The sequence below is a fragment of the Crinia signifera genome, chromosome 6, assembly GCF_055691185.1.
Source record: "Crinia signifera chromosome 6, ASM5569118v1, whole genome shotgun sequence".
Lineage (NCBI taxonomy): Eukaryota > Metazoa > Chordata > Amphibia > Anura > Myobatrachidae > Crinia > Crinia signifera.
This window is the reverse complement of record NC_139222.1, coordinates 19,809,437-19,833,999: the sequence shown is the minus strand read 5'-3', so window position 1 is coordinate 19,833,999 and position 24,563 is coordinate 19,809,437. Positions and strand designations below refer to the sequence as shown.

General features: G+C 44.4%; 2 protein-coding genes across 9 annotated transcripts in view; one reads left to right on the top strand and one right to left on the bottom strand.

Annotated features, from left to right (window-relative positions):
• The window catches only part of LOC146010039 (uncharacterized), a 136,500-nt gene that overhangs the window by 51,163 nt on the left and 60,774 nt on the right, over positions 1 to 24,563 (top strand). The window lies entirely within an intron of this gene.
• LOC146010050 (uncharacterized) overlaps positions 5,520 to 24,563 on the bottom strand; it is a 43,334-nt gene continuing 24,290 nt past the window's right edge. For 3 of the 4 annotated variants that reach the window (XM_083150890.1, XM_083150889.1, XM_083150891.1), the window contains exon 7: positions 5,521 to 9,855. In XM_083150890.1, the coding sequence (XP_083007016.1) occupies positions 8,531 to 9,855 (1,325 nt within the window). In that variant the 3' untranslated portion in view covers positions 5,521 to 8,530. Of the gene's footprint in view, positions 9,856 to 24,563 lie in introns of all 4 variants that reach the window. The other variant, XM_083150888.1, reaches the window with a different exon arrangement.

Here is a 24,563-nt window from a genome sequence, read left to right as displayed (position 1 = left end):
GTCAAACAAATCTTATTGACTTTTTTGACTGGGTGACTAAAGTAATAGATCAAGGTGGGGCTGTAGATGTAGCTTATCTAGACTTTAGTAAGGCTTTTGACACTGTCCCACATCGCAGACTGTTAAATAAACTTGAAAGCTTGGGATTGGATTCTAAGATAGTTGAATGGATAAGAGCATGGTTGCAGGACAGAAAACAGAGAGTTGTAGTAAACGGAGTACAGTCAAAGGAGGGAAAGGTTACAAGTGGAGTACCCCAGGGATCTGTACTTGGACCAGTGCTTTTTAATATCTTTATTGGTGATATTGCAAATGGAATTGAGGGTAAAATGTGCCTTTTTGCAGATGACACAAAGGTATGCAACAGGGTAGACACACCAGGAGGGGTAAAACAAATGATTGATGATCTAGGTAGATTAGAGGAATGGTCAAGAGCATGGCAACTACAGTTTAATGCCAAAAAATGCAAAATCATGCACTTGGGTTGCAAAAATCCAAAGACTAAATATAGTATAAATGGCACTATAATGGAAACTACTGAGGAAGAGAGGGATCTAGGTGTCACTATTTCAGGGGACTTAAAGGCAGGTAGGCAATGTAACAAAGTAATGAAGAAGGCAAGTCAGATGCTTGGTTGCATAGGGAGAGGTATCAGCAGTAGAAAGAAAGAAGTAATAATGCCACTGTATAGGTCATTGGTACGACCTCATCTAGAGTATTGTGTTCAGTTCTGGAGGCCATATCTCCAGAAGGATATAAATACATTAGAGACTGTACAAAGAAGGGCAACTAAAATGGTGCATGGCCTACATCACAAAACGTACCAGGAAAGACTAAAAGATCTTAATATGTATACTTTAGAGCAGAGAAAGGAAAGGGGGGACATGATAGAAACTTTCAAATATATCAAGGGTTTTAACAAGGTACAGATGGGAGACATTCTTCACAGGAAGAGGAGCAGCAGAACACGAGGACATGCACTGAAACTAGAGGGAGGAAGATTCAGGGGAAATTTGAGGAAGAATTACTTCACAGAAAGAGTAGTAGATAAGTGGAATAGCCTCCCATCAGAGGTGGTAGAGGCAAATACAGTAGTACAATTTAAACATGCTTGGGATAGGCATATTGATATCCTTACAAAAAAATAAGGATCAAATATGGTTTGAGGTAACATGTTTAAAAAAGGGGCAGACTAGATGGGCCAAGTGGTTTTTATCTGCCGTCAAATTCTATGTTTCTATGTTTCTAACTTCAGATGATAGCGAAACAACAGTGAAGAACTGACTATTTCCTAAATAATGGGGTCTGTAGGTCCCTGAGCACCTTTGTGGCCATTGGGCCTGATGGGGCCTGTTTGTGGGACAGTCAGTGGTGCACCCCGGAGTTAGAGTAGCAATATGTAAATTATGCCAAGAGAGGAGGAGAAAGAAAGAAAACTCTGGGTGGGGGCACCCTTGTATCACTGTTGTTAATGGAGTGTTTTAAATTCACTTAAAATGGTAATCTTTATTAGATATGCTCTAAAATTTGTTTTCCTTATAATTTTTCACCTATGTGTGTATGCGCCGCAAAAATATATGGTTTATTAGGTATACCTGCCTACTAAAAAGAATGAAAATAGACTTTCCTTTCCCTCCCCCTTAAGAAGCAAGAATAACGGTCTGCAAACCTACTCTAATCAACAGGCAGCAGACCAACTTATTGAACTATTAAATTATAGGTACCACAACCAAGAAACAACATACCTGACGTCCTATTATCCGATTCCTCTTACCCTCTCTGTTTTGAAACACCAGCTATGGGACCTAACTTGGACTGTCCTTAAAGTAGCGATAAAAATATATATATATCATATATATATTTCTTTGAACATTACCAGGACTCTAATTTAAATAGAAAAACAAATGTGTCCCCTCCTCTTTTATAAAATAATTAAAATTAAATAAAAATAATTCCCCTTTTTCTTCATGTAATACCCTTGTGGACAAGGGACTGTCTGCGCATGTGCTATATATGTAAAAATACAGCAGCCTATGGTCTTACATTGACAGGGCGATATAACCCAAATAAACATGATATGACAGGGCACATTGCCACTTAGAGTTAAAACGCACCATGTCAATCCCAAGCAAGACAAATGGCAGAGTGTGACATAAAACGCTATATCACATCTACTAAAGGAGATCGACATGACAGCGCTATGTGTATAAACACATACCAGCAATCTATTGGTGGAAACAAACAAGCCCTCAATGTATCATTGGACAATGTCATGCTGACACTCCACAGGATTAAAGCCAAGGTTACCGGCAACAGAGACTCCCGACAGGTCCAATGAACAAAGCATGCCTACTCACGATAGGACCAGAGACATGCCTATTGAAAATGGCAGCTTCCCATTGGTTGCGCATTACATAAATAACCAGACCCATGACAGACAGCTCCACACACCCCCCTGTGACCAAGCGCATCGCGAAACGTACGTCAGGAGGGATTGCCGATCACGTGGTGCACTCACGTGACCGGCCAGGCAGGAACTCACTCGGGGACACCGCAACTGAGAGACGGCTACAGGACCTGATACCAGCCCTCTACGTTAGGCGGGTCAGGTCAACAGGTAACCACTGGCACAGCCCAGTGGATTCCCTTCTCAGTATTTATTTGCCCAGATCAGGAGAGCATTTGCTTAATATACGTTTTTTCAGCGCAATTTTTTCCTCTGTATATTTATATGTGGCACCATACTGCCCCCCTTGTGAGTTTCAATGAAATTACAGCACTAGAGCAATTACTGTATTTTGCAAACCCCTGCCTGCCAGGTGACAACCGATTTTTAGGAAAATGATCCAATGATTTAAAGCCTTATATACCTATACCAGTACCATGGTGACAACATAGCACAAATGAGGATCAACAATTACTGAACACCGGCTGTCTCCTTTCCCCCAAGGGGCAATACCTGCCCCCCAATAAACCATATATTTTTGCGGCGCATACACACATAGGTGAAAAATTATAAGGAACACAAATTTTAGAGCATATCTAATAAAGATTACCATTTTAAGTGAATTTAAAACACTCCATTGACAACAGTGATACAAGGGTGACCCACCCAGAGTTTTCTTTCTTTCTCCTCCTCTCTTGGCATAATTTACATAGTGTATTACCCAACCCAGATTAGGTTGAGATAGAATCTCTAAGTAAGCTTGATACGTTACCCAGAACCGGAGTTTGGTAAGGTTTTATAGTAATGATGAAAATGTACATAAACCATATGTATAAGAACGAGACACACCAAGGAAGAGGAGAGGGTACTTGTGTATTTTGGTGGCGCCCCCGATGTCCATCGCGCGATTTTTTTTAATCGCCTCGCATGCTATGCACCCGATGGCATGCGATGTGACGCGATTTTTGCCCCCTATGCGATGAAACATTGTATAAGCACCCTGAAGGGTGCTTTTAAGCACCCAAATGGGAGCTTACAATATTAAATGCACCCCCCCACTATAAACGTGAACCCGAAGCGTGGTGAGCGCAGTGAGCCCACGCGAGGTGGCGGTACGCGTCCTGCGACCTTTTCATACCCCCACTATCCACGTCGGCGTGGAGTTGAGAATAGAATGTGTGGCGAGCGCAGCCAGCCACCGAGCCCGAAGCGTGACGAGCGCAGCGGAGGTATCCGCTGCGCTCCCATGCTTCGGGCTCGGTGGCTCGCTGCGCTCACCACACTTTCTATTCTCAACTCCAGGCCGACGTGGATAGTGGGGGTATGAAAAGGTCGGAGGACGCGTACCGCTGCCGCTCGCCACGCTTTGGGTTCACGTTTATAGTGGGGGGGGGGGGGTGACATGGGGGTGCATTTAACATTGTAAGCACCCATTAGGGTGCTTATACAATGTTTAATCGCATCGCATTGTATGCCATATACAATGTCATACAATTAAAAAATTGTATGACATTGTACAATATCGCGCGATATCGCATCGCATGCCTTATGGTATGCGATGGGTGCCACCAAAATACACAAGTATCGAGGAGAGTGTGTAATAGAACCATCACCCATAGAAGGGATACTATACAACACTTAGAAATGCATGTCTGCTTTGTTTTTTATTCTCTTAAAATATATATATCTCCTCCTTTTAAAGTTTTCGATTTCTTTTCGTTTTGTTCTAGTAGGGTAATAGCGTCCCTATGACTCCTCCTTGATTTCTTTTTAAATACACCATTCCTTAAAAATTTATATAATGTAACGCCTGTTTTTATTTTGGTCCCAAAAACCTGTACTATCCTTCGTTACCCTGAATAAATTGTTAGGTAAATGTGGTCCCCATTTATCCATAATCTAAGATTGGACAAAGCGCAGATGGTTTATTCCCCCTTTATGTTTAAATAAGATATCCCAAATTGTTTCTGTTTTTTTTCTGTTAGGATTATGAATTTCTTTTGTGTTTTTAGGAAAAGTTAATTTTTACTGTCAAAGGGTGGACTGTCAAAGTCGAATTGCATACACACCATTTTAGAATGGTATGGCCGCCATCTTGGTTCGCAGAGTTACGCAAACAAAGTATAATAACCAAGTTTTGTAATAAGGCGAACCCAGTGCACTGCCATATTAATATACATAAATTCATATCCCACACTCACACATAATAAAATATATTTCATATGGTTTAAGCTCACAGCACATAGTTTATATTGTTAATACACAATCTATGCGCAGCGCTCCGGTCTGGGTTAGAAGTTCATATCTTGTAACGGACAGAAGTTATGGAACTATTACATATTTCATTGTTATTTCACCATGAGGACCGTGTAACCAGAAGATCCAGATGTAACAGGTTTCTCAGGATGAGCCATGAAACCTAGGACGATACCTGAAGACAAAGAAACCTAGTTGCATTCTCCTGCACCAATCCAAGAGAAGCGACATCAGATCTCCTAACCTATGACTCACTGCCACCCCCCCTTTTTGGACACTATAAGAGTTGAAGCACATCCTAGATTCTGGCTGTTCCTCCCTCCATTTCCCTGGGCAATAATCTGGACAGACTATAGCGAGCTCTGACCGGGTAGCGCCAGCGCTTTAGATGAGACGGTAACTGTGGCATTCCTGTATGTATTTTCTAGTGTGGCTGATTGTATTTTATATCTCTTGTTTCTTTTCCCCTAGTCGTTAAAAGCATCTTTGTATTGTATAACAAACTGTACACTGTGTTATATTGTTTCTCTCTCTTGCTGTAACCCCCTGCTGTCCACTAGGGACTAAATACATTATTAGGAGACTCTATCTCCTTATTTCTTAATTTATACTCAAGTCTTGGCTTTTATTCGCATTTAGTGACAAAGGTTTAATAAGGACATTATCCTTAAAAGGTGTACTCAATTTGGGTACTAAGTACTGCGAAAGGATACCGCTTCATAGGTATCGGTATAGCGTGTACTATACAAGGACAAGGTTTGCTACACTGTGCTAAGCTTTGTTCACACGTAGCTAGGAATAAAGGGTTAGCAGTGCGCACTTCACTTGTTATCCATCTGGTTATATTTATATCGGTATTGATACCTGTTACAAATGTTATGTAGGGAGGAAGCAGCTTGTGGTGTCCTGTTACAAATGTTATACAGGGGAAGCAGCTTGTGGTGTCCTGTTACAAATGTCATACAGGGGGAGCAGCTTGTGGTGTCCTGTTACAAATGTTCCTCTAATCTATATTCCTCTTTACCTGTGCTCCTTTGTTTCTCACACGATGCTAAGTTATTTTTTACATATAGGCACACACCCCCGCCCTTTCTATTTTCCCTATCTTTTCTGTAGAGTGTATAATCAATGTACTTTCACAAACCATATATATTTGAGCGTATCAGACACTCCATCAGCTCTTTAGAAATAATTCAGACAAGACTGTAAATATCCTTAGATCAGGGATTCAAACCCTCTAACCATATATATTTGAGTCCCAAGCAAACACAAAGGGGGTAATAAGCAATACAATATACAATAAAGAAACAAGACACTGATATTAATTAAACAAGGGAAACTACATGTAGGTACAATCAGCTACAAACAATACAACCAATACAAATAATAACAGTTACCGTCTCACTCGCATGCACTGTCCTGGAAACCAGGGGTCAATCTGATCACAGCAACAAAGAGAAGAAAGCTTTTAGCCCAGGGGAAGCAATTTATAGGGACAAATACACTAGGATTTTGCAAGTCTTTCATTGGTCAGGGGTTCAGCTTTCACCTCTTCTCATTTTGGCTTAGTCCAGACAGCTGTCTTTGTTCTATTCTCGTACACATGTCCAGGGACCCCTGCTGTGTAACTGATTAGAACTGGAAATCATCTGTTCACTTCTCCACATGGCTTTACATGTATGTTTCATATCTACAGTTCAGAACTCATTACTGGTATATGCTGCGTTCTTAAACCAACACCGGAGAGCAGCAAGTGAGACGGTAATCGTACTGATTCCAAATAATTTGTTTTACCATGAATCTATGTGTAGTAAAAATATTAGTTAAATGAATTAAACTATGTGTATCATTATGGCTGCAATTAACGATCGCATATTCTCCTGCTCTCCTCCGTACGCCCTTTTATGTAAACATGTGGACGCAAATGGCGGCCATATTATTCTAACAGTCTAGATGCAGATCAACTTCAACATAGGCATTTTCTTACTACTAAAGTAAAGCGTTATTATAGCTGCGTATAAGTCTTGTAAAATATCTATATATCTGTAGGTATTCTTTGCCGTGAAATAGCAACACATTCGTGTTTTTAAAATCCTATTGAAAAGCTCTATAACTGCCGCTTTTACATCAGTATTGGTTGTGAAATGCTGTATACCGTAACTTTTTTAATACCTTTTTTAGGAAGTTGTTTAGAAACTCTTTACCTTTATCAGTTTGTAGCTTCTTCGGCACGTCCACCTGCTGGAATACTTTTTCAAAAGCATTAGCGACTATCTTAGTGGTCAGACACTGTTACTGAATGTATCATTGACCATTAATATATATTTAATACCGTTGTTGTACTTTGACAGGTATATAAGCGAAAACAAATTGCATTGCCACGGATTTATAACCGATCCGCAAATGATGTTCCTTTTAGTTTTTTTCTCGACAACTTGTACAATGTGTATGTGTTTTGCGCTTGTAACTATTTACAAGGATCTTTTAAATAAATTTAACCGCTTCAGAATATTTATCAATACCGCAATAACTACCTGGTTTTTATACGTCATAATAGGCTTCTTTCAGCCTCTTGTTTTGATGCGTGGCGTTGTGCGACATTCGATTCAAAACTACTATCTTTTTTATATGAAATTATATAAATGCATCTCCAGTTCATATCAAAAGGGCGTACAAGGGGGAGTGATAGAGGGCATGGAAAGGGGACCTATTAATGGTCTATCTAAACACTATCTATCTAATAATCCACACCCGACGGATGATAGGGGAATTTAGGGGGAAATTTACTAAAGGAAATTTGTAAAAAAAATAGGTGTAAAAATAGGTGTATTTGTATCCAGAAATACACTTATTTTTGACATTTACTATCCTGAAAATACGGCAATTCGTATTGATGTGCTTCAACAAAATCTGCACTGGCTTCCATTCCCCTACAGAAATCCTCTTCAAACACCTCACACTCACATACAGGGCCATCTCTAATTCCATTGCTCCATATATCTCTAACCTCATCTCCATTCATACACCCTCCCGCCCTCTACAGTCGGCTGATGACTGTCGTCTCTCCTCCACCCTGATCACTGCTTCCCATGCTAGAGTACAGGACTTTGCTCGTGCTGCACCCCTTCAGTGGAACGCACTCCCTCGCTCCATTAGACTCTCCCCGACCTTGGAAAGCTTCAAACGGGCACTGAAAACTCACCTATTCATCAAAGCGTACCCTTCCACTGCATAAACCAGCTGGTTCTCCGACCCCTTGCCTGTTTACATCCTGCTATCTAACCACCACCCACTCACTTGCACCTCTTGTAATCTGTCTGTCTCCCCTTCCTACTAGATTGTAAGCTCCTCCGAGTAGGGCCCTCTTCCCTCCTGTTGTCAAAGCCCTCTTCTCTTCACATGTCACTCACAGCTCTCCTATACTCAAACACTCAGTGACCATCTTCGTCTGCATACTCCTCTCCATCATTGGCCTCAAGCCTCTAGTTGTATGTTGATTGAGTCCTCACTACTTATATTTAAGCTGTAATGTGTATTGAACTGTGGCGCTCTTTATTTGTACTGTATTTTTGTTATTTATTCAATGTTATGCCAAGCTTTGTCTCCCTGTATTGTTCCTTTGTACAGCGCTGCAAAACAATTGTGGCGCCTTATAAATAAAATTATAATAATAATAATAATAATAATAATAATAGTATTTTTGGGATAGTAAATGTCAAAAATAAGTGTATTTCTGGATACAAATACACCTATTTTTTACAAATTTCCTTTAGTAAATTTCCCCCTTAGTATCGATGCTTCAGTTTCATGTAAATCTGCTCATTGAAATTATATTTTGTGTGTGTGAGTTTTCTGGTGTCTTTGAACAATTGATTTATCTCTAAAACATTTCCCACATTCAGAACATGAAAATGGTTTCTCGCCTGTGTGACTTCTCTTATGTGTAACTAGACTGTCTTTTTGTCTAAAACATTTCCCACACTCAGGACATGAAAATGGTTTTTCATCTGTGTGACTTTTCTTATGTTTAATAAGAGATGATTTATTTATAAAATATTTTCCACATTCAGAGCACAAAAATGGTTTCTCACCTGTGTGAAGTCTCTCATGTCTAACAAGAGTTGATTTATCTCTAAAACATTTCTTGCATTCAGAGCATGAAAATGGTTTCACCCCTGTATGTACTCTCTCATGTGTAACTAGACTGTCTTTTTGTCTAAAACATTTCCCACACTCAGGACATGAAAATGGTTTCTCACCTGTGTGACTTCTCTCATGTCTAACCAGAGCTGATTTATCTCTAAAACATTTCTCACATTCAGAGCATGAAAAAGGTTTCTCACCTGTGTGACTTTTCTTATGTTTAACAAGAGCTGATTTATTTGTAAAATGTTTTCCACATTCAGAGCATGAAAATGGTTTCTCTCCTGTGTGAATTCTCTCATGTTGAACAATAGTGGATTTTTTTTTAAACCTTTTCCCACATTCAGAACATGAAAATGGTTTCTCACCTGTATGACATTCCTCATGTCTAACAAGAGATAATTTATTTCTAAAACATTTCTCACATTCAGAGCATGAAAATGGTTTCTCCCCTGTGTGAAGTCTCTCATGTGTAACTAGAGTGTTTTTCTGTCTAAAACATTTCCCACACTCAGAACATGAAAATGGTTTCTCTCCTGTGTGACTTCTCTCGTGTCTAACAAGTGTTGATTTATCTTTAAAACATTTCTCACATTCAGAGCATGAAAAAGGTTTCTCATCTGTGTGACTTTTCTTATGTTTAACAACAGCCGATTTATTTGTAAAATGTTTCCCACATTCAGAGCATGAAAATGGTTTCTCACCTGTGTGATGTTTCTGATGTAAAACAGATACTGGCTGATGTATAGAACTCTTACCAAACTCGGAACTGGATGATATTTTATCATCTTTATGGTCTATACTGTGTGTAGTAAGGTCTGAATGATCAGGAGAAGGTTCCTCATGACTAGAGGGACCAGATGAAATATCTGCACTGTGAAATGTTGGGTGTGTATTGGGGATAATGGTTTTTTCTTCTGGAGAATCTTGTCTGATGTTCTTATCTTCTATTATATAATCTGGAGACACAATGAGATCTCCCTCCGAGGTATTCCTGCTTGTGCGCCCATCTACAGGAAACAGATGAATGACAACATACAAATCATCACATCAGTTTGCAAACAGAGCTTGCACATGCGCATAAATGCTTTTGCGCAGTAGCAAAACATCTAGAATGACCTCCAAATTGTGGTCATAACATAGTAATTAAGGCTGAAAAAAAGACATTAGTCCATTGAGTTCAACCTCTCTAACTTGTAACTACTGACTTGAGTAAGTCATATCTATAGGATTCCCCTAGTGGGCAAAAAAGGAGAGTTATGGTAGACCTACCTTTGTTAACTCCCTTTCCTTGAAGTCCATGGGAACCACAGGGGGTCCGAGGCACCAATCAGCAAAGCTTTTAATGTTTTCCCAGGATGCCCGGGCCCTCTCCCCTACAGCCCCTCCTCCAGGCTCATCTAGCCAGTTTTTAGTAACAAGCCGTAAGCAGGAAGCGGAGAGGAGAGAAGGACAGGAGGCACACATGCCCATAGACTCATACATACATAAGAGTTAACATGAGCAAAATATGGTCATTACAGGTCACATAACGATAATACCACTTCTAGGGATACCTCAGTAGCAAATTAAAGGGAGGGCGCCCTGTGGTTCCCATGGACTTCAAGGAAAGGGAGTTAACAAAGGTAGGTCTACCATAACTCTCCTTTTCCTTTTCAGGGTCCATGGGTCCCACAGGGGACATCGGGGATGTCACAAGCCGTATATTCAAGGGAGGGAATTTGCCTGAGATGCCAGAAGAACCCGACGACCAAAGGAAGCATCCTGGGAGGCGAACGTGTCAAAAGCATAAAATCTGGTGAAAGTATGGACAGATGACCACGTTGCAGCCTTGCACAGTTGTTCGGCAGAAGCTCCTCTGCTTGCTGCCCAAGACAGACCAACCGCTCTGGTAGAATGTGCTTTGATTGACACAGGGATAGGTAACTTTGCCTGTTGATACACTTGATGGATGGCCATACGAATCCAGCGGGCAATGGTCTGCTTAGTGGCCGGCCAGCCCTTTTTCGTGAAAACCGTACAGTACAAAAAGAGAGTCAGATTTCCCGACTGCTCTGGTACGTTCCACATATGTAGTCAGAGCCCTGACTACATCCAGAAGGCGTTCCTGCTGGGATAAATTTTCAGATGTAAAGACCGGAACCACTATTTCCTGATTCAGATGGAACCTGGAAACGACCTTAGGGAGGTGTGACGGTTTGGTTCTCAGGACCGCCCTATCCGCATGGAAGATAAGGAAGGGAGGTTTCCAGCACAGGGCCGAAAGATCAGAAACCCTCCTAGCCGATGAAATTGCCAGGAGAAAAAACGTTTTAACCGTAAGCCACTTAAGATCGACTGAGTGTAAGGGCTCAAAAGGTGGCTTAGTCAATGCCTGCAATACGAACGTAAGGTCCCAAGGCATGGTAGGAGGAGTATATGGTGGCTGCATGTGTAGTACTCCTTGAAAGAAAGTGCGGACATCTGGTAGAAGCGCAATTTTCCTTTGGAACCAGACCGATAGGGCTGAAAACTGGACTTTTAACGATGCCAGCCTCAGTCCCATATCTAGGCCTTTCTGCAGGAAAGCCAAGATCCTGGCTATTTTAACCCCTTCCTGACAGAGCTAGTTTTGGCGTTCCTGACAGAGCCATTTTTTTCAAATCTGACATGTCTCACTTAAGTGGGGATAACTTTTTTTTGCTTTTACTTATCCCAGTGATTTTGAGATTGTTTTTTCGTGACACATTGTACTTCAAATTAGTGGTAAATTTGGGTCGATACAGTCTGTGTTTTTTTGTGAAAAATACCAAAATGTCGTGAAAAAATGGAAAATTTAGCGATTTGCAAAATGTTAAATTTTCTGCTTGTGAGACAAATAATCATACCACTCAAAATAGTTAATAACTAACATAGACCATATGTCTACTTTATATTTCCATCATTATTTCAACTTCCTTTTAATTTTTTTGGACACTAGGAGGCTTACAATATGAATAGCAAATTCTCAAATTTTCAAGAAAATTTCAAACACTGATTTTTTTAGGGACCAGTTCAGTTCTGATGTGACTTTGAGGGACTTGTATGTGAGACACCCCCATAAATGATGCCATTTCAAAAACTGCACCCCTCACAGTATTCAAAACAGCATTTTGGAAGTTTGTTAACCCTTTAGGTGTTTCACAGGAATTAAAACAAAGTGTAGGTGAAATTTCAAAATTTCTTTTTTTTTGCAGATTTGCAATTTTAATACATTTTTCTAAGGAACACAGTACATTTTACTAGAGAAATGTGACTAAAAATTGATTCCCCCAATTCTTTTGTTTTCATAAATATCCTATATGTGGCCCTAGTGTGCACGTTGACCAAACCACAGGCTTCATAATAGAAGGAGCACCTACTTGATTTTGGAGACTCCTTTTTCTGAGATTATTTTTTAGGCACCATGTAGGTTTCTAGGCACCATAAGATGCTAAAATTTAGGAACCCCCCCACAAGTGACCCCATTTTGCAAACTACACCCCTCAGGGAATTCATCTAGGGGTATAGTGTACATTTCAAACCCCCAGGGGTTTCACCAATTTTGATACAAGTGGGCATTGAAAATGAAAAATTAAATTTTTTTACACAAAAATGCAGTTCTGGCTCAAAATTTTTAATTTTCAGAAGGTATGAAGGAGAAAAAGCACCCCAAAATCTGTGCCCCAATTTCTCCCGAGTACGGCAATGCCTCACATGTGACCAAAAAATACCAGTTGGGTGCATGGCAGGACTCAGAAGGGAAGGAGTGATTTTTGGATTTTGCAGCACAGATTTTGGTGGAATGAATGGTGGGTGCTATGTTGCACCAATACAGTGGAACCCCCCCACAAGTCACCCCATTTTGCAAAGTACACCCCTCAGGGAATTCATCTAGGGGTATAGTGTACATTTCAAACCCCCAGGGGTTTCACCAATTTTGATACAAGTGGGCAGTGAACATGAAAAATTACATTTTTTTACACAAAAATGCAGTTCTGCCTCAAAATTTTTAATTTTCAGAAGGTATGAAGGAGAAAAAGCACCCCAAAATCTGTGCCCCAATTTCTCCCGAGTACGGCAATGCCTGACATGTGACCATAAAATACCAGTTGGGTGCATGGCAGGACTCAGAACGGAAGGAGTGATTTTGTGGATTTTGCAGCTCAGATTCTGGTGGAATTTTGGTGGGTGCTATGTCGCATTAGCAAGACCCCCCAAGCACCAATACAGTGGAACCCCCCCACAAGTCACCCCATTTTGCAAACTACACCCCTCAGGGAATTCATCTAGGGGTATAGTGTACATTTCAAACCCCCAGGGGTTTCACCAATTTTGATACAAGTGGGCAGTGAACATGAAAAATTACATTTTTTTACACAAAAATGCAGTTCTGGCTCAAAATTTTTCATTTTCAGAAGGTATGAAGGAGAAAAAGCACCCCAAAATCTGTGCCCCAATTTCTCCCGAGTACGGCAATGCCTGACATGTGACCAAAAAATACCAGTTGGGTGCATGGCAGGACTCAGAAGGGAAGGAGTGATTTTTGGATTTTGCAGCTCAGATTCTGGTGGAATTTTGGTGGGTGCTATGTGGCATTAGCAAGACCCCCCAAGCACCAATACAGTGGAACCCCCCCACAAGTCACCCCATTTTGCAAACTACACCCCTCAGGGAATTCATCTAGGGGTAGAGTGTACATTTCAAACCCCCAGGGGTTTCACCAATTTTGATACAAGTGGGCAGTGAACATGAAAAATTACATTTTTTTACACAAAAATGCAGTTCTGGCTCAAAATTTTTCATTTTCAGAAGGTATGAAGGAGAAAAAGCACCCCAAAATCTGTGCCCCAATTTCTCCCGAGTACGGCAATGCCTGACATGTGACCAAAAAATACCAGTTGGGTGCATGGCAGGACTCAGAAGGGAAGGAGTGATTTTTGGATTTTGCAGCTCAGATTCTGGTGGAATTTTGGTGGGTGCTATGTGGCATTAGCAAGACCCCCCAAGCACCAATACAGTGGAACCCCCCCACAAGTCACCCCATTTTGCAAACTACACCCCTCAGGGAATTCATCTAGGGGTAGAGTGTACATTTCAAACCCCCAGGGGTTTCACCAATTTTGATACAAGTGGGCAGTGAACATGAAAAATTACATTTTTTTACACAAAAATGCAGTTCTGGCTCAAAATTTTTCATTTTCAGAAGGTATGAAGGAGAAAAAGCACCCCAAAATCTGTGCCCCAATTTCTCCCGAGTACGGCAATGCCTGACATGTGACCAAAAAATACCAGTTGGGTGCATGGCAGGACTCAGAAGGGAAGGAGTGATTTTTGGATTTTGCAGCTCAGATTCTGGTGGAATTTTGGTGGGTGCTATGTGGCATTAGCAAGACCCCCCAAGCACCAATACAGTGGAACCCCCCCACAAGTCACCCCATTTTGCAAACTACACCCCTCAGGGAATTCATCTAGGGGTAGAGTGTACATTTCAAACCCCCAGGGGTTTCACCAATTTTGATACAAGTGGGCAGTGAACATGAAAAATTACATTTTTTTACACAAAAATGCAGTTCTGGCTCAAAATTTTTAATTTTCAGAAGGTATGAAGGAGAAAAAGCACCCCAAAATCTGTGCCCCAATTTCTCCCGAGTACGGCAATGCCTGACATGTGACCAAAAAATACCAGTTGGGTGCATGGCAGGACTCAGAACGGAAGGAGTGATTTTTTGGATTTTGCAGCTCAGATTCTGGTGGAATGAATGGTGGGTGCTATGTTGCACCAATACAGTGGAACCCCCCCACAAGTCACCCCATTTTGCGAAGTACACCCCTCAGGGAATTCATCTAGGGGTAGAGTGTACATTTCAAACCCCCAGGGGTTTCACCAATTTTGATACAAGTGGGCAGTGAACATGAAAAATTACATTTTTTTACACAAAAATGCAGTTCTGGCTCAAAGTTTTTAATTTTCAGAAGGTATGAAGGAGAAAAAGCACCCCAAAATCTGTGCCCCAATTTCTCCCGAGTACGGCAATGCCTGACATGTGACCAAAAAATACCAGTTGGGTGCATGGCAGGACTCAGAACGGAAGGAGTGATTTTTTGGATTTTGCAGCTCAGATTCTGGTGGAATGAATGGTGGGTGCTATGTTGCACCAATACAGTGGAACCCCCCCACAAGTCACCCCATTTTGCGAAGTACACCCCTCAGGGAATTCATCTAGGGGTAGAGTGTACATTTCAAACCCCCAGGGGTTTCACCAATTTTGATACAAGTGGGCAGTGAACATGAAAAATTACATTTTTTTACACAAAAATGCAGTTCTGGCTCAAAATTTTTAATTTTCAGAAGGTATGAAGGAGAAAAAGCACCCCAAAATCTGTGCCCCAATTTCTCCCGAGTACGGCAATGCCTGACATGTGACCAAAAAATACCAGTTGGGTGCATGGCAGGACTCAGAAGGGAAGGAGTGATTTTTGGATTTTGCGGCTCAGATTCTGGTGGAATGAATGGTGGGTGCTATGTGGCATTAGCAAGACCCCCGAAGCACGGTGAAATTATGAACCTAATATTCCATAGATGTGTGGTATAATTTAAAACACTCCTTTATACATAGGCCGGGTTTGTCGGGGCAAGTGTCACACTGGAAAATAGTTTGCTTTCTTATTCCCTTTTTATAGCAAACTTTGCACCTTTTTTGTGTCCTGCCCTTTTTTCCAGTGGAGGGGATTTCATCAGGAAAATGCTGCCCTGGTACAATACGGGGGCCAGTACTAGAAGTACTGGGGCCCTCTGCCTGCTGGTTCCCAAATATTAGGCCCTTTATGACTTCCTCTTGAAAGTGCATAAATGTCCCCCTCTGGCCGGTAGAACGGAATAGCACGTAAGCGTTATACAGTGCCATCTGGATGATATACACGGCCACCTTCTTGTACCAGATTTTTGTTTTCCGCAGGGCACTGTACGGCTTCAGTACCTGATCTGAAAGATCCACTCCGCCCATGTACCTATTGTAATCCAGGATACAATTAGGTTTTGAGGTGTGGGTACTGGTACCTCGTACAGGGACGGAGGTGGTACTGTCTCCGTGAATTGTTGTCAGTATAAGGACATCCCTCTTGTCCTTATATTTGACCAACAACATATTTTCGTTGCATATTCCCCTGCTTTCACCCCTTCTCATTACTTGGGCAATGTGCGTTTTTGGGAGGCCTCTTTGGTTCTTGCGCACAGTACCGCAAGCTGCTGTACCTCTTGAACCAAGGGCCTTAAACAGGGGGATGCTAGTGTAAAAGTTATCCACATAGAGGTGATAACCTTTATCCAGGAAGGGGTGCACTAAATCCCAGACAATTTTCCCACTAACACCTACGAGGGAGGGGGGGCATTCTGGCGGTTCAATTCTTGAATCCTTCCCTTCATAAACCCTAAACCTGTGGGTGTACCCTGAGGTGCTTTCACACAGTTTATACATTTTTATGCCATACCTTGCCCTCTTACTGGGAAGGTACTGGCGGAATTTAACCCTTCCTTTAAAATGTATAAGGGACTCGTCGATACAAATAAATTTTTCAGGGATGTACACCTCTTCAAATTTGGCACTGAAATGATCAATGACCGGCCTGACTTTGAATAGCCGGTCAAAGGTGGGATCATCTCTGGGTGGGCACTGTGCATTATCGGTGTAATGTATGAATTTAAGAATTGTCTCAAATCGAGTCCGGGGCATGGCCATACGGTAAAATGGAGTACTGTACAGAACATCTGTACTCCAATATTGCCTAATTTCTGGCTTTTTTACTATGCCCATATGAAACACCAGACCCCAAAACGTCATCATCTCTACTGCATCTACAGGGGTCCACCTAGCAAATGATGACGTGGGGTTTTGAGCAATAAACTGCTGGGCATATAAATTAGTTTGGTCCACCATTAAATTTATAAAATCATCAGAGAAAAATAATTTGAAAAAGTCAATTTCTCTGAGACCTGTGGAATCAAATTGGATTCCTGGCATGGCCAAAAACTCAGGAACCTGGGGCTCAAAATTGTCTGGTGGTGGGGTCCATACTAGATCAATTATTGGGGGGGGAATCTCAGCTGATCTACGGGGGCGTCTTTGAGGGGGTCCCTCATCAGCAGAGGAGGAAGAGGAGCTTAAGGCAAATCCTTCAAATTCCCCGCTTGCATCACTGGCTGTGTCAGAGTCAGAAGCAAGCATGGCATATGCCTCCTCCACTGAATACATTCTCCTGGATGATTGGGAGGACATTTGGGAGGACATTTGGGAGGACATTTGGGATGCCATTTTTATTTTTGTGTTACCGGTAGTGAAATGTTTCAACACGTGTATAGTGTAGGGGGGGGCACAAACTTTATTTCAATCCGGGGGGTATGTAGTGTGTAGTGTGTATGTAGTGCAGAAAAAAAAAAAAATACTTTATACCAATAAAAAAAAAAAAAATGAAGGTGTTAAAAAAAAAAAAAATGAAGGGGTTAAAAAAAAAAAAAAGGAAGGGGTTAAAAAAAAAAAAGGTCCTGCGCCAAAAATTGAGCACAGATGTTGGTCAGTAACGTCTGTCACTGAACAGCGCTCAAAGGCAACAGGAATTTGATCAAAAAAAAAAAAAAAAATAGATCAACCCTGTGCCGAAAAAGATGATCAGTGATGTACGTCACTGATCAGCGCACAGCGGCCACAGGACACCCACAAAATCACAGTGTGTGTAAAAAAAAAAATTAAAAAAATACCCCACAGCACACACACAAAAAAAAAAGGTGATCAGTGATGCGACACTGATTACCAGTGAGGTGCAGCAGGTGCACAACCTTTGGTGCAACTGACAGGTATATATAAAAAAAAAAAAACCTCTGTACCCCCAAAAAAGTTGCTGATCACCTCAGATATAGTGATCAGCACAAAAGGCGGGGACAGCAGACACAAAATTTAGCACTCTCTATCACTATCTCTCTCTATCTCTCTATCTCTCACTATCTATCACTATCTATCACTCTATGACACTGCAGCAGCAGCACTGACAGGTATATCTATATATTAAAAAAAACCTGCGCCCCCAAAAAGTTGCTGATCAGTTAATTTATACTGATCAGCACAAAAGGAGGGGGCAGCAGTCAGTTATATAAAAAATATATAGCACAATCTGTCACTATCTCTCTCTATCTCTCTCTCTCTATCTCTCTCTATCTCTCTATAACTATCACACTGCAGCAGCACAAAATATAGCACTCTGTCAGTAGGCCTCTCTCTCTATCTCTCTCTCTCTCTCTCTCTCTATCTATAACTATATCACACTGCAGCAGCACAAAATATAGCACTCTCTGACACTATCTCTCTCTCTATCTCTCTCTATCTCTCTCTATCTCTCTCTCTCTATCTCTCTCTATCTATCTCTCTATCTCTCTATCTATCTAGCTAGTACACTGCAGCAGCACAATTTCACAGGAAGGCACAATTATTGAACAGGATCCAGGAAGCAATCAGCAGCGATCAGGTAAGTATTGCAGCAAGTATTCTGGTCAGTATGGCGGCAGGGGGGTACGGTGACCGCACTGCACGCTTTCCAGACCGGAATGGCGTCTGCAGTGCAGTCACCGTTAGTTTAAATCCCCCTCCTTGGCTGTGATTGGTCCGTCGGACCGACGGACCAATCACGGCCTTTGGGGGCGGGCGGGGTGAGGTGACACCAGTGTCACCCTTACACCCCGCGGTGATTGGTGCTGTACTTTACAGCACCAATCACCTCTGATCCCGTGTCACCGGCGAACGTTATTCGCCGGTGACACAGGAAAACGCTGTGAATGGCTGTTCACACTGAACAGCCAATCACAGCGATCGCCGACGGGGGGGCGGCATCGCAGCCCCCCCGGGGCATGCACGGACATGTCTGCTGTCAGGGACAGCAGACATGTTGAAACTGTCACCGCGTCTATAGACGCGGTGACAGTTTAAATCCATGACGTACATTTACGCCATGTGTCGGGAAGTGCTTCCCGACCATGACGTAAATGTACGTCAAATGTCGGGAAGGGGTTAAAGACTTTGGGATTGTACGTGTGCCAAATCCGGTAGTAGATTCTGGGCGACGATGGTTTACGTGCCTGAATCATAGTCCTAGCCACTCTTGAGGAAAAACCTTTCTGTTTCAGTAAGGTAGTTTCAAGCGCCACGCCGTCAAAGACAGGCGCTGAGGATCCGGGTGTAGGCAGGGGCCCTGAGACAACAGATCCTTCCGAGATGGCAACGGGATGTGTGGTAGGTGCGACATTTGTAGCAAGTCCACAAACCAAGGCCTGCGTGGCCAAAATGGGGCTATCAGTATCAGATTCCCGCGTTCCACTTTGAATTTCCTGATGATCCTTAGGATCATATTGACTGGAGGGAATACGTACGGGAGATGAAATCTCCATGGAACTGTGAGAACGTCTGTGAAGTCGGCTAGAGGATCCCTTGTCCTGGAGCCGAACCTTTGCACTTTGCGGTTGTGCCTGGACGCCATGAGATCCACGTCCGGCACGCCCCAACTGTCTGTCAGAGTGGCAAAGACCTCCGGGTGGAGAGACCACTCCCCCGGATGAATGTCCTGACGGCTTAGGAAGTCTGCTTCCCAGTTCAGGACACCCGGGATGAAGACAGCTGAGAGTGCCGGGAGATTTTGTTCCGCCCCCACAAAAGAATTCTGGAAACTTCCTGTAGGGCCGCCACGCTGCGGGTGCCCCCTTGGCGGTTTATGTACGCCACCGTCGTGGCGTTGTCGGACCGGATCTGTACTGGTTTGCCCTGGATCAGGTCCCTTGCTCCGAGTAGCGCGTTGTACGCTGCCCTCAATTCCAGAACGTTTATGGACAGCCTGGACTCCTGCACTGTCCATACGCCTTGCAAGGACTGGGATCCTACTATCGCTCCCCAGCCTCGCAAGCTGGTGTCGGTTGTGAGAACCAGCCATTCAGTGAACCAGAATGGTCGGCCTGTCGACAGGTGCTGCGGAAGTAGCCACCACTGGAGGGACTCCCGAACTTCCTGAGTAAGTTGGAAGGAGGTAGTCCTGATATGCTGGGTCAGACCGTCCCACCTCTTCAATATGAGACTCTGAAGAGGGCGAGAGTGGAACTGGGCCCACTCGACCATGTCGAAAAGTGGACACCATCCGACCTAGAATTTTCATCGCCCAATGAACTGAGACCCGTGGGCTGGAGAGGAATTTGCGAATGTGCTGGTGTAAGGCAGCACTTTTGTCCGCTGGAAGAAAGAGCCGGAGGGCCTTGGTATCCAGAAGAGCTCCCAGGTGCAGCATGCGTTGCGAAGGAAGCAGGGTGGACTTTTCCCAGTTCAGGAGCCAGCCGTGGTCCTGTAAAGTTGTAATTGTCGTCTGCAGGTGCGACAGGAGGATGTCTGGCGACTTCACCACCAGCAAGAGGTCGTCTAAGTAAGGGAACACCCGAATGCCCTGCTGGTGTAAGAGCGAGGCCATTACCGCCATGATCTTCGTGAAGATTCTTGGGGCAGTGGCCAGTCCAAAAGGCAGAGCCCTGAATTGAAAGTGCCTGTGTAGGATGGCGAACCTCAGGTACTTTTGGTGCGCTGGGAGGATGGGGACATGTAGGTACGCATCCCGAATGTCCAGGGACACCATGTAGTCCCCAGCCTCCAGCGCCAGGATTATTGATCTCAACGTTTCCATTCTGAACTTGGACACTCTGACTGACTTGTTTAGCGCCTTTAAGTTCAGAATGGGTCTGAATGTCACGTTTTGTTTTGGGACCAGAAAGAGTGTTGAGTAAAACCCCTGTCCTTTCTGGTGTGTAGGTACGGGGACAATAACCTGAGACCGTAGCAGGGACTGCAAAATCCTTTGCAGGTGGTCTGCTTTTACTGGATCGTGCGGGAGGCCTGTGCAAAAGAACTTTTTGGGTGGTGTCCTTTTGAAAGAAATGGAGTAGCCCCGAGACACCACTTCCCTCACCCAGGCGTCCTTTGTCGTGGACAGCCACCGTTGGGAGAAGAGAAGAAGTCTGCCTCCCACCTGGGGCTCTCCCAGCGGGAGGCCCGCCCCGTCATGCGGAAGGCTTGTCAGGCTTGTTTGGGGCCTGTCTGGCAGCCCAAGCCTGCTTTGGTTTTGCCTTACCATGTTTACGGGAGGGGGAAGGCTTTGTAAAAAGTTGACCTCTGGCCTTGCCCTGTGGACGAAAGGACCGAAAGGCAGGCCTAGACTTCTGAGGAAGAGCTGTTGGGAGGCATGCAGTCTTGGCTGCCGCCAAAGAGGCTACTATTTTATTAAGTTCCTCTCCAAAAAGAGTTTCACCCTTAAAGGGTAGTAACTCCAGGGTCTTTTTGGACTCTAAGTCCACTTTCCAAGGCCGGAGCCAGATGATGCGGCGTGCTAGCACAGAACTAGCTGAGGCCTTGGCTGCTAGTGTGCCAGCATCCGACATGGCGTCCATTATATAGGAAGCTGCTTGTTTGATATGGAGGATACACAGTTTAGCATCCTCAGATGCATCCTGCGTAAGCTCCTCCTCCAAGGTCTGAACCCACGGGAGAATGGCTTTAGCTGCCCAAGTAGCCGCTATAGTAGGCCTTTGAACTGCGCCAGAGTAGGAAAAAGTGGCTTTAAGAGCCTGTTCCAGGCGCCTGTCAGTCTGGTCTCCTAGATTGGATCCAGATGAAACAGGTAGCACCGATGGCTTTACCAGTCTTGTAACATGGGGATCCACTGAGGGTGGTATTTCCCATGGTTTGCAATCCTCTGGTGGGAGGGGGTATTTGTTTAAAACCCTCCGTGGAATGCTGGGCTTTTGCCCAACTCCTGCCACTGATTAGTCCTAATTTCTGTTAGGTAATCAGAATGTGGGAACTGGGCCTTAAGGACCTTTTGCTTTTTAAAGACATCTTTTGTCTTAGCAACAGGTTCAGGCTCCTCAGGGTCATATAATAAAACCTCTTTAATAGCATGTATCAGGGCTGCCACATCAGTCTCTGCAAGAGCGGCAGGAGTGTCCACGGGCATGGGGTCATCCTGATCATCATCCAAATTGATGTCATCACCTGCATTGTCGACATCATCTCCCCCATCATCAGTATCAGTGTCATCCCATGTATCTGCCAGCAACGGAGTCAACAGGGATCTACTGGGCTGTACGGTCTGGGGCAGCAGCTTTTGCATAGCCACCGTAGTCTGTTGCAAGGTCTGCACCGTGGACGACAGGGCATCCACCAAAGGTGGAGGGGGCTGGACTACAGGGGGAGCAACAGTGGCGGGCAAGCGATCCACAAGAGTACCCAGCAATTGTTGGAAAGCTGCCCATGGGGGTTGTTGTTGGCAGTGGAATGCGCAGGGGATATGCAGTTGACACACAGGCCATCCTGAACAACATCCATATCAGACAGGCCTGCAGCACAGCCCTTGCAGGACAAGAGCTGAGGAGATTCTGTCTGCTGACGCCCTCTTTTAGACATGGTGTACAAAACACACTGACAAGGAGAGCTGACAGTGCACAATAGGATAATTCACTTAAGGAAAACCTAGAGTGATATCACTGAGTGTTGTGACCAATGAGGTATTGCCTCAATAACAGAGGTGAAGGGACAGATCACTGGACAGAAGCAATGAAAATCTAGCACAAGTCACACACACTCTATAGTCAGGAATAGACTACCTCACCCTGTGTCAACCGCTTGACTCTATGGACAAAATTGGGAATAAGGGTGGCTGTGAAAGTGGCTACTGAACCTGTAGGCGATTTCACAGTGGAGAAGTGTGCCCGCTCTCTGGAAGTGCTGCTGCAGAAATGGCGCCTGTCCGAGAGAGGGGGGGCGGGCACCAAAGTCACGGCTAATGGGACGGCAGATCTCTGGTAAGAATGGCGCCAAAGCCGGGGGAGGGGCTGCAGACCCCACGCCGCCTCCCCTTGCTGGACTTCCCCCACCGGGAATGTAGTAGCCAATAATGGGGTCCCCTCACCCCGGTCTGCGCTATTCCCCGGTGGTCTAGTGGGGTCCCGGGCCGAAGCCTGTACCCACACCAGCTACCGCGTGCGTCTCCCACGCTAGCGCGGTACAGCAGCGATTTGCGCTCCAGGTGGAGCCTTACCTGCCCTCTGTTCTAGCCACGCTGCCCGGGGGAAACCGACGGCGGTGCTAGGCGTCGCGGTCTTCCCCGCTGAGGTCCTCCGTGACATGAGGTCATTGGATGGAGCCGGCGCCGGGAGGGTGATGCGGCCGCTCGCTCCGCCGTCAGTGACTGACGGCGGTGAGCAGCCTCAGCCGCGAGGCGGCAGATTTAAAAAGTAAAAATAAAAATTAAAAATAGCTTTGTGGGGTTACCTCAGTGAGGTAACCCCCGCTGATATGACAGGTGCGTCTGCTTCCTGCAGGCACCAAACAAAAACTGGCTAGATGAGCCTGGAGGAGGGGCTGTAGGGGAGAGGGCCCGGGCATCCTGGGAAAACATTAAAAGCTTCGCTGATTGGTGCCTCGGACCCGCTGGATCCGCCTACAACCCCGATGTCCCCTGTGGGACCCATGGACCCTGAAAAGGAAATGCATCCAGGTTTGATTAAAATTCATTAGCAGCAGTTGCTGTAATCACCCCACCGGCAATGAGTTCCAGGATGTTACTGCTCTAATGGTGAAGAATCCTCTTCTTAATTCAGTACAGAATTTAGGGCCTTATTCTGGTTGGTGCGGTCGGATGCGTATTTGCGGACAGGAACCGAGCGTTCTTTGCCCCGCCTTCCGTACGGATCGCTCACTCTGTCCGAATGCGGTAAGACACTGACCGAACGGACCGCGAGTGGATTTTTCATGTGAACACCTCCTCCATCTCTGGGAACCTCCGCCATCATTCGATGGTCGCAGACCATCGAATGCAGGACCAAGTGGTCAGGCAGCACGAGTGCTCCAGACCACTTGGGCATTTCTCCGTGCAAAAGCAGGGATATGGGCGGGCAGCTGGCATCCGGCTATGTCATATGTCCGCCCCCCACATGTGCGTCATGGCCGCATTACCATATGTACGCCCAGTGTTTTCATGGGAACGCCCATGAAACGCGGGGCGTAAGTATATGGTAATGAGCCCAAACAGCCCTTCACGCCCCTCTCCTCCCCGTTTGGAGTGTACAAAATTAACGCCGTATTCGGACGTGCGCGACGTTCGTACATGCGCAGGTACGCCTCTGCACACGCGCAAACACCAAACATCGGCCGTCCGTCCACACGCGGACAGAACCGCACCAACCAGAATAAGGCCCTTATTTTCCCCGAGCCTCAGTACATGCCCGCGTATCCTAAGTATAGGCCTGTTAGTGACCAATCATCTCCCAGTTCCATATGATTCCCAATCCTGTATTTGAACATACTGATCATATCACCTCTCAACCTTCGTTTCTCCAGTGAAAACATATTCAGCCTGGGTAACCTATCTTTGTATTCTAGTGATTCAAGACCTTTTACTAGCTTAGTCGCCCTTCTCTGCACCTGTTCCAATTTATTTATGTCCTTTTTAAGGTGCGGTGCCCAGAACTGAACACAGTATTCCAAGTGTGGTCTCACCAATACCTTGTAAAGAGGCACTATCACATTGGCATCGCTTGAATCCATTCCCCTTTTAATGCGTGCCAGTGTCCGGTTTATTTTGCTTTTTCTGCTGCACCTAATTTTTCATCTATGATGACCCCCAAGTCCTTCTCTACAGCAGAATT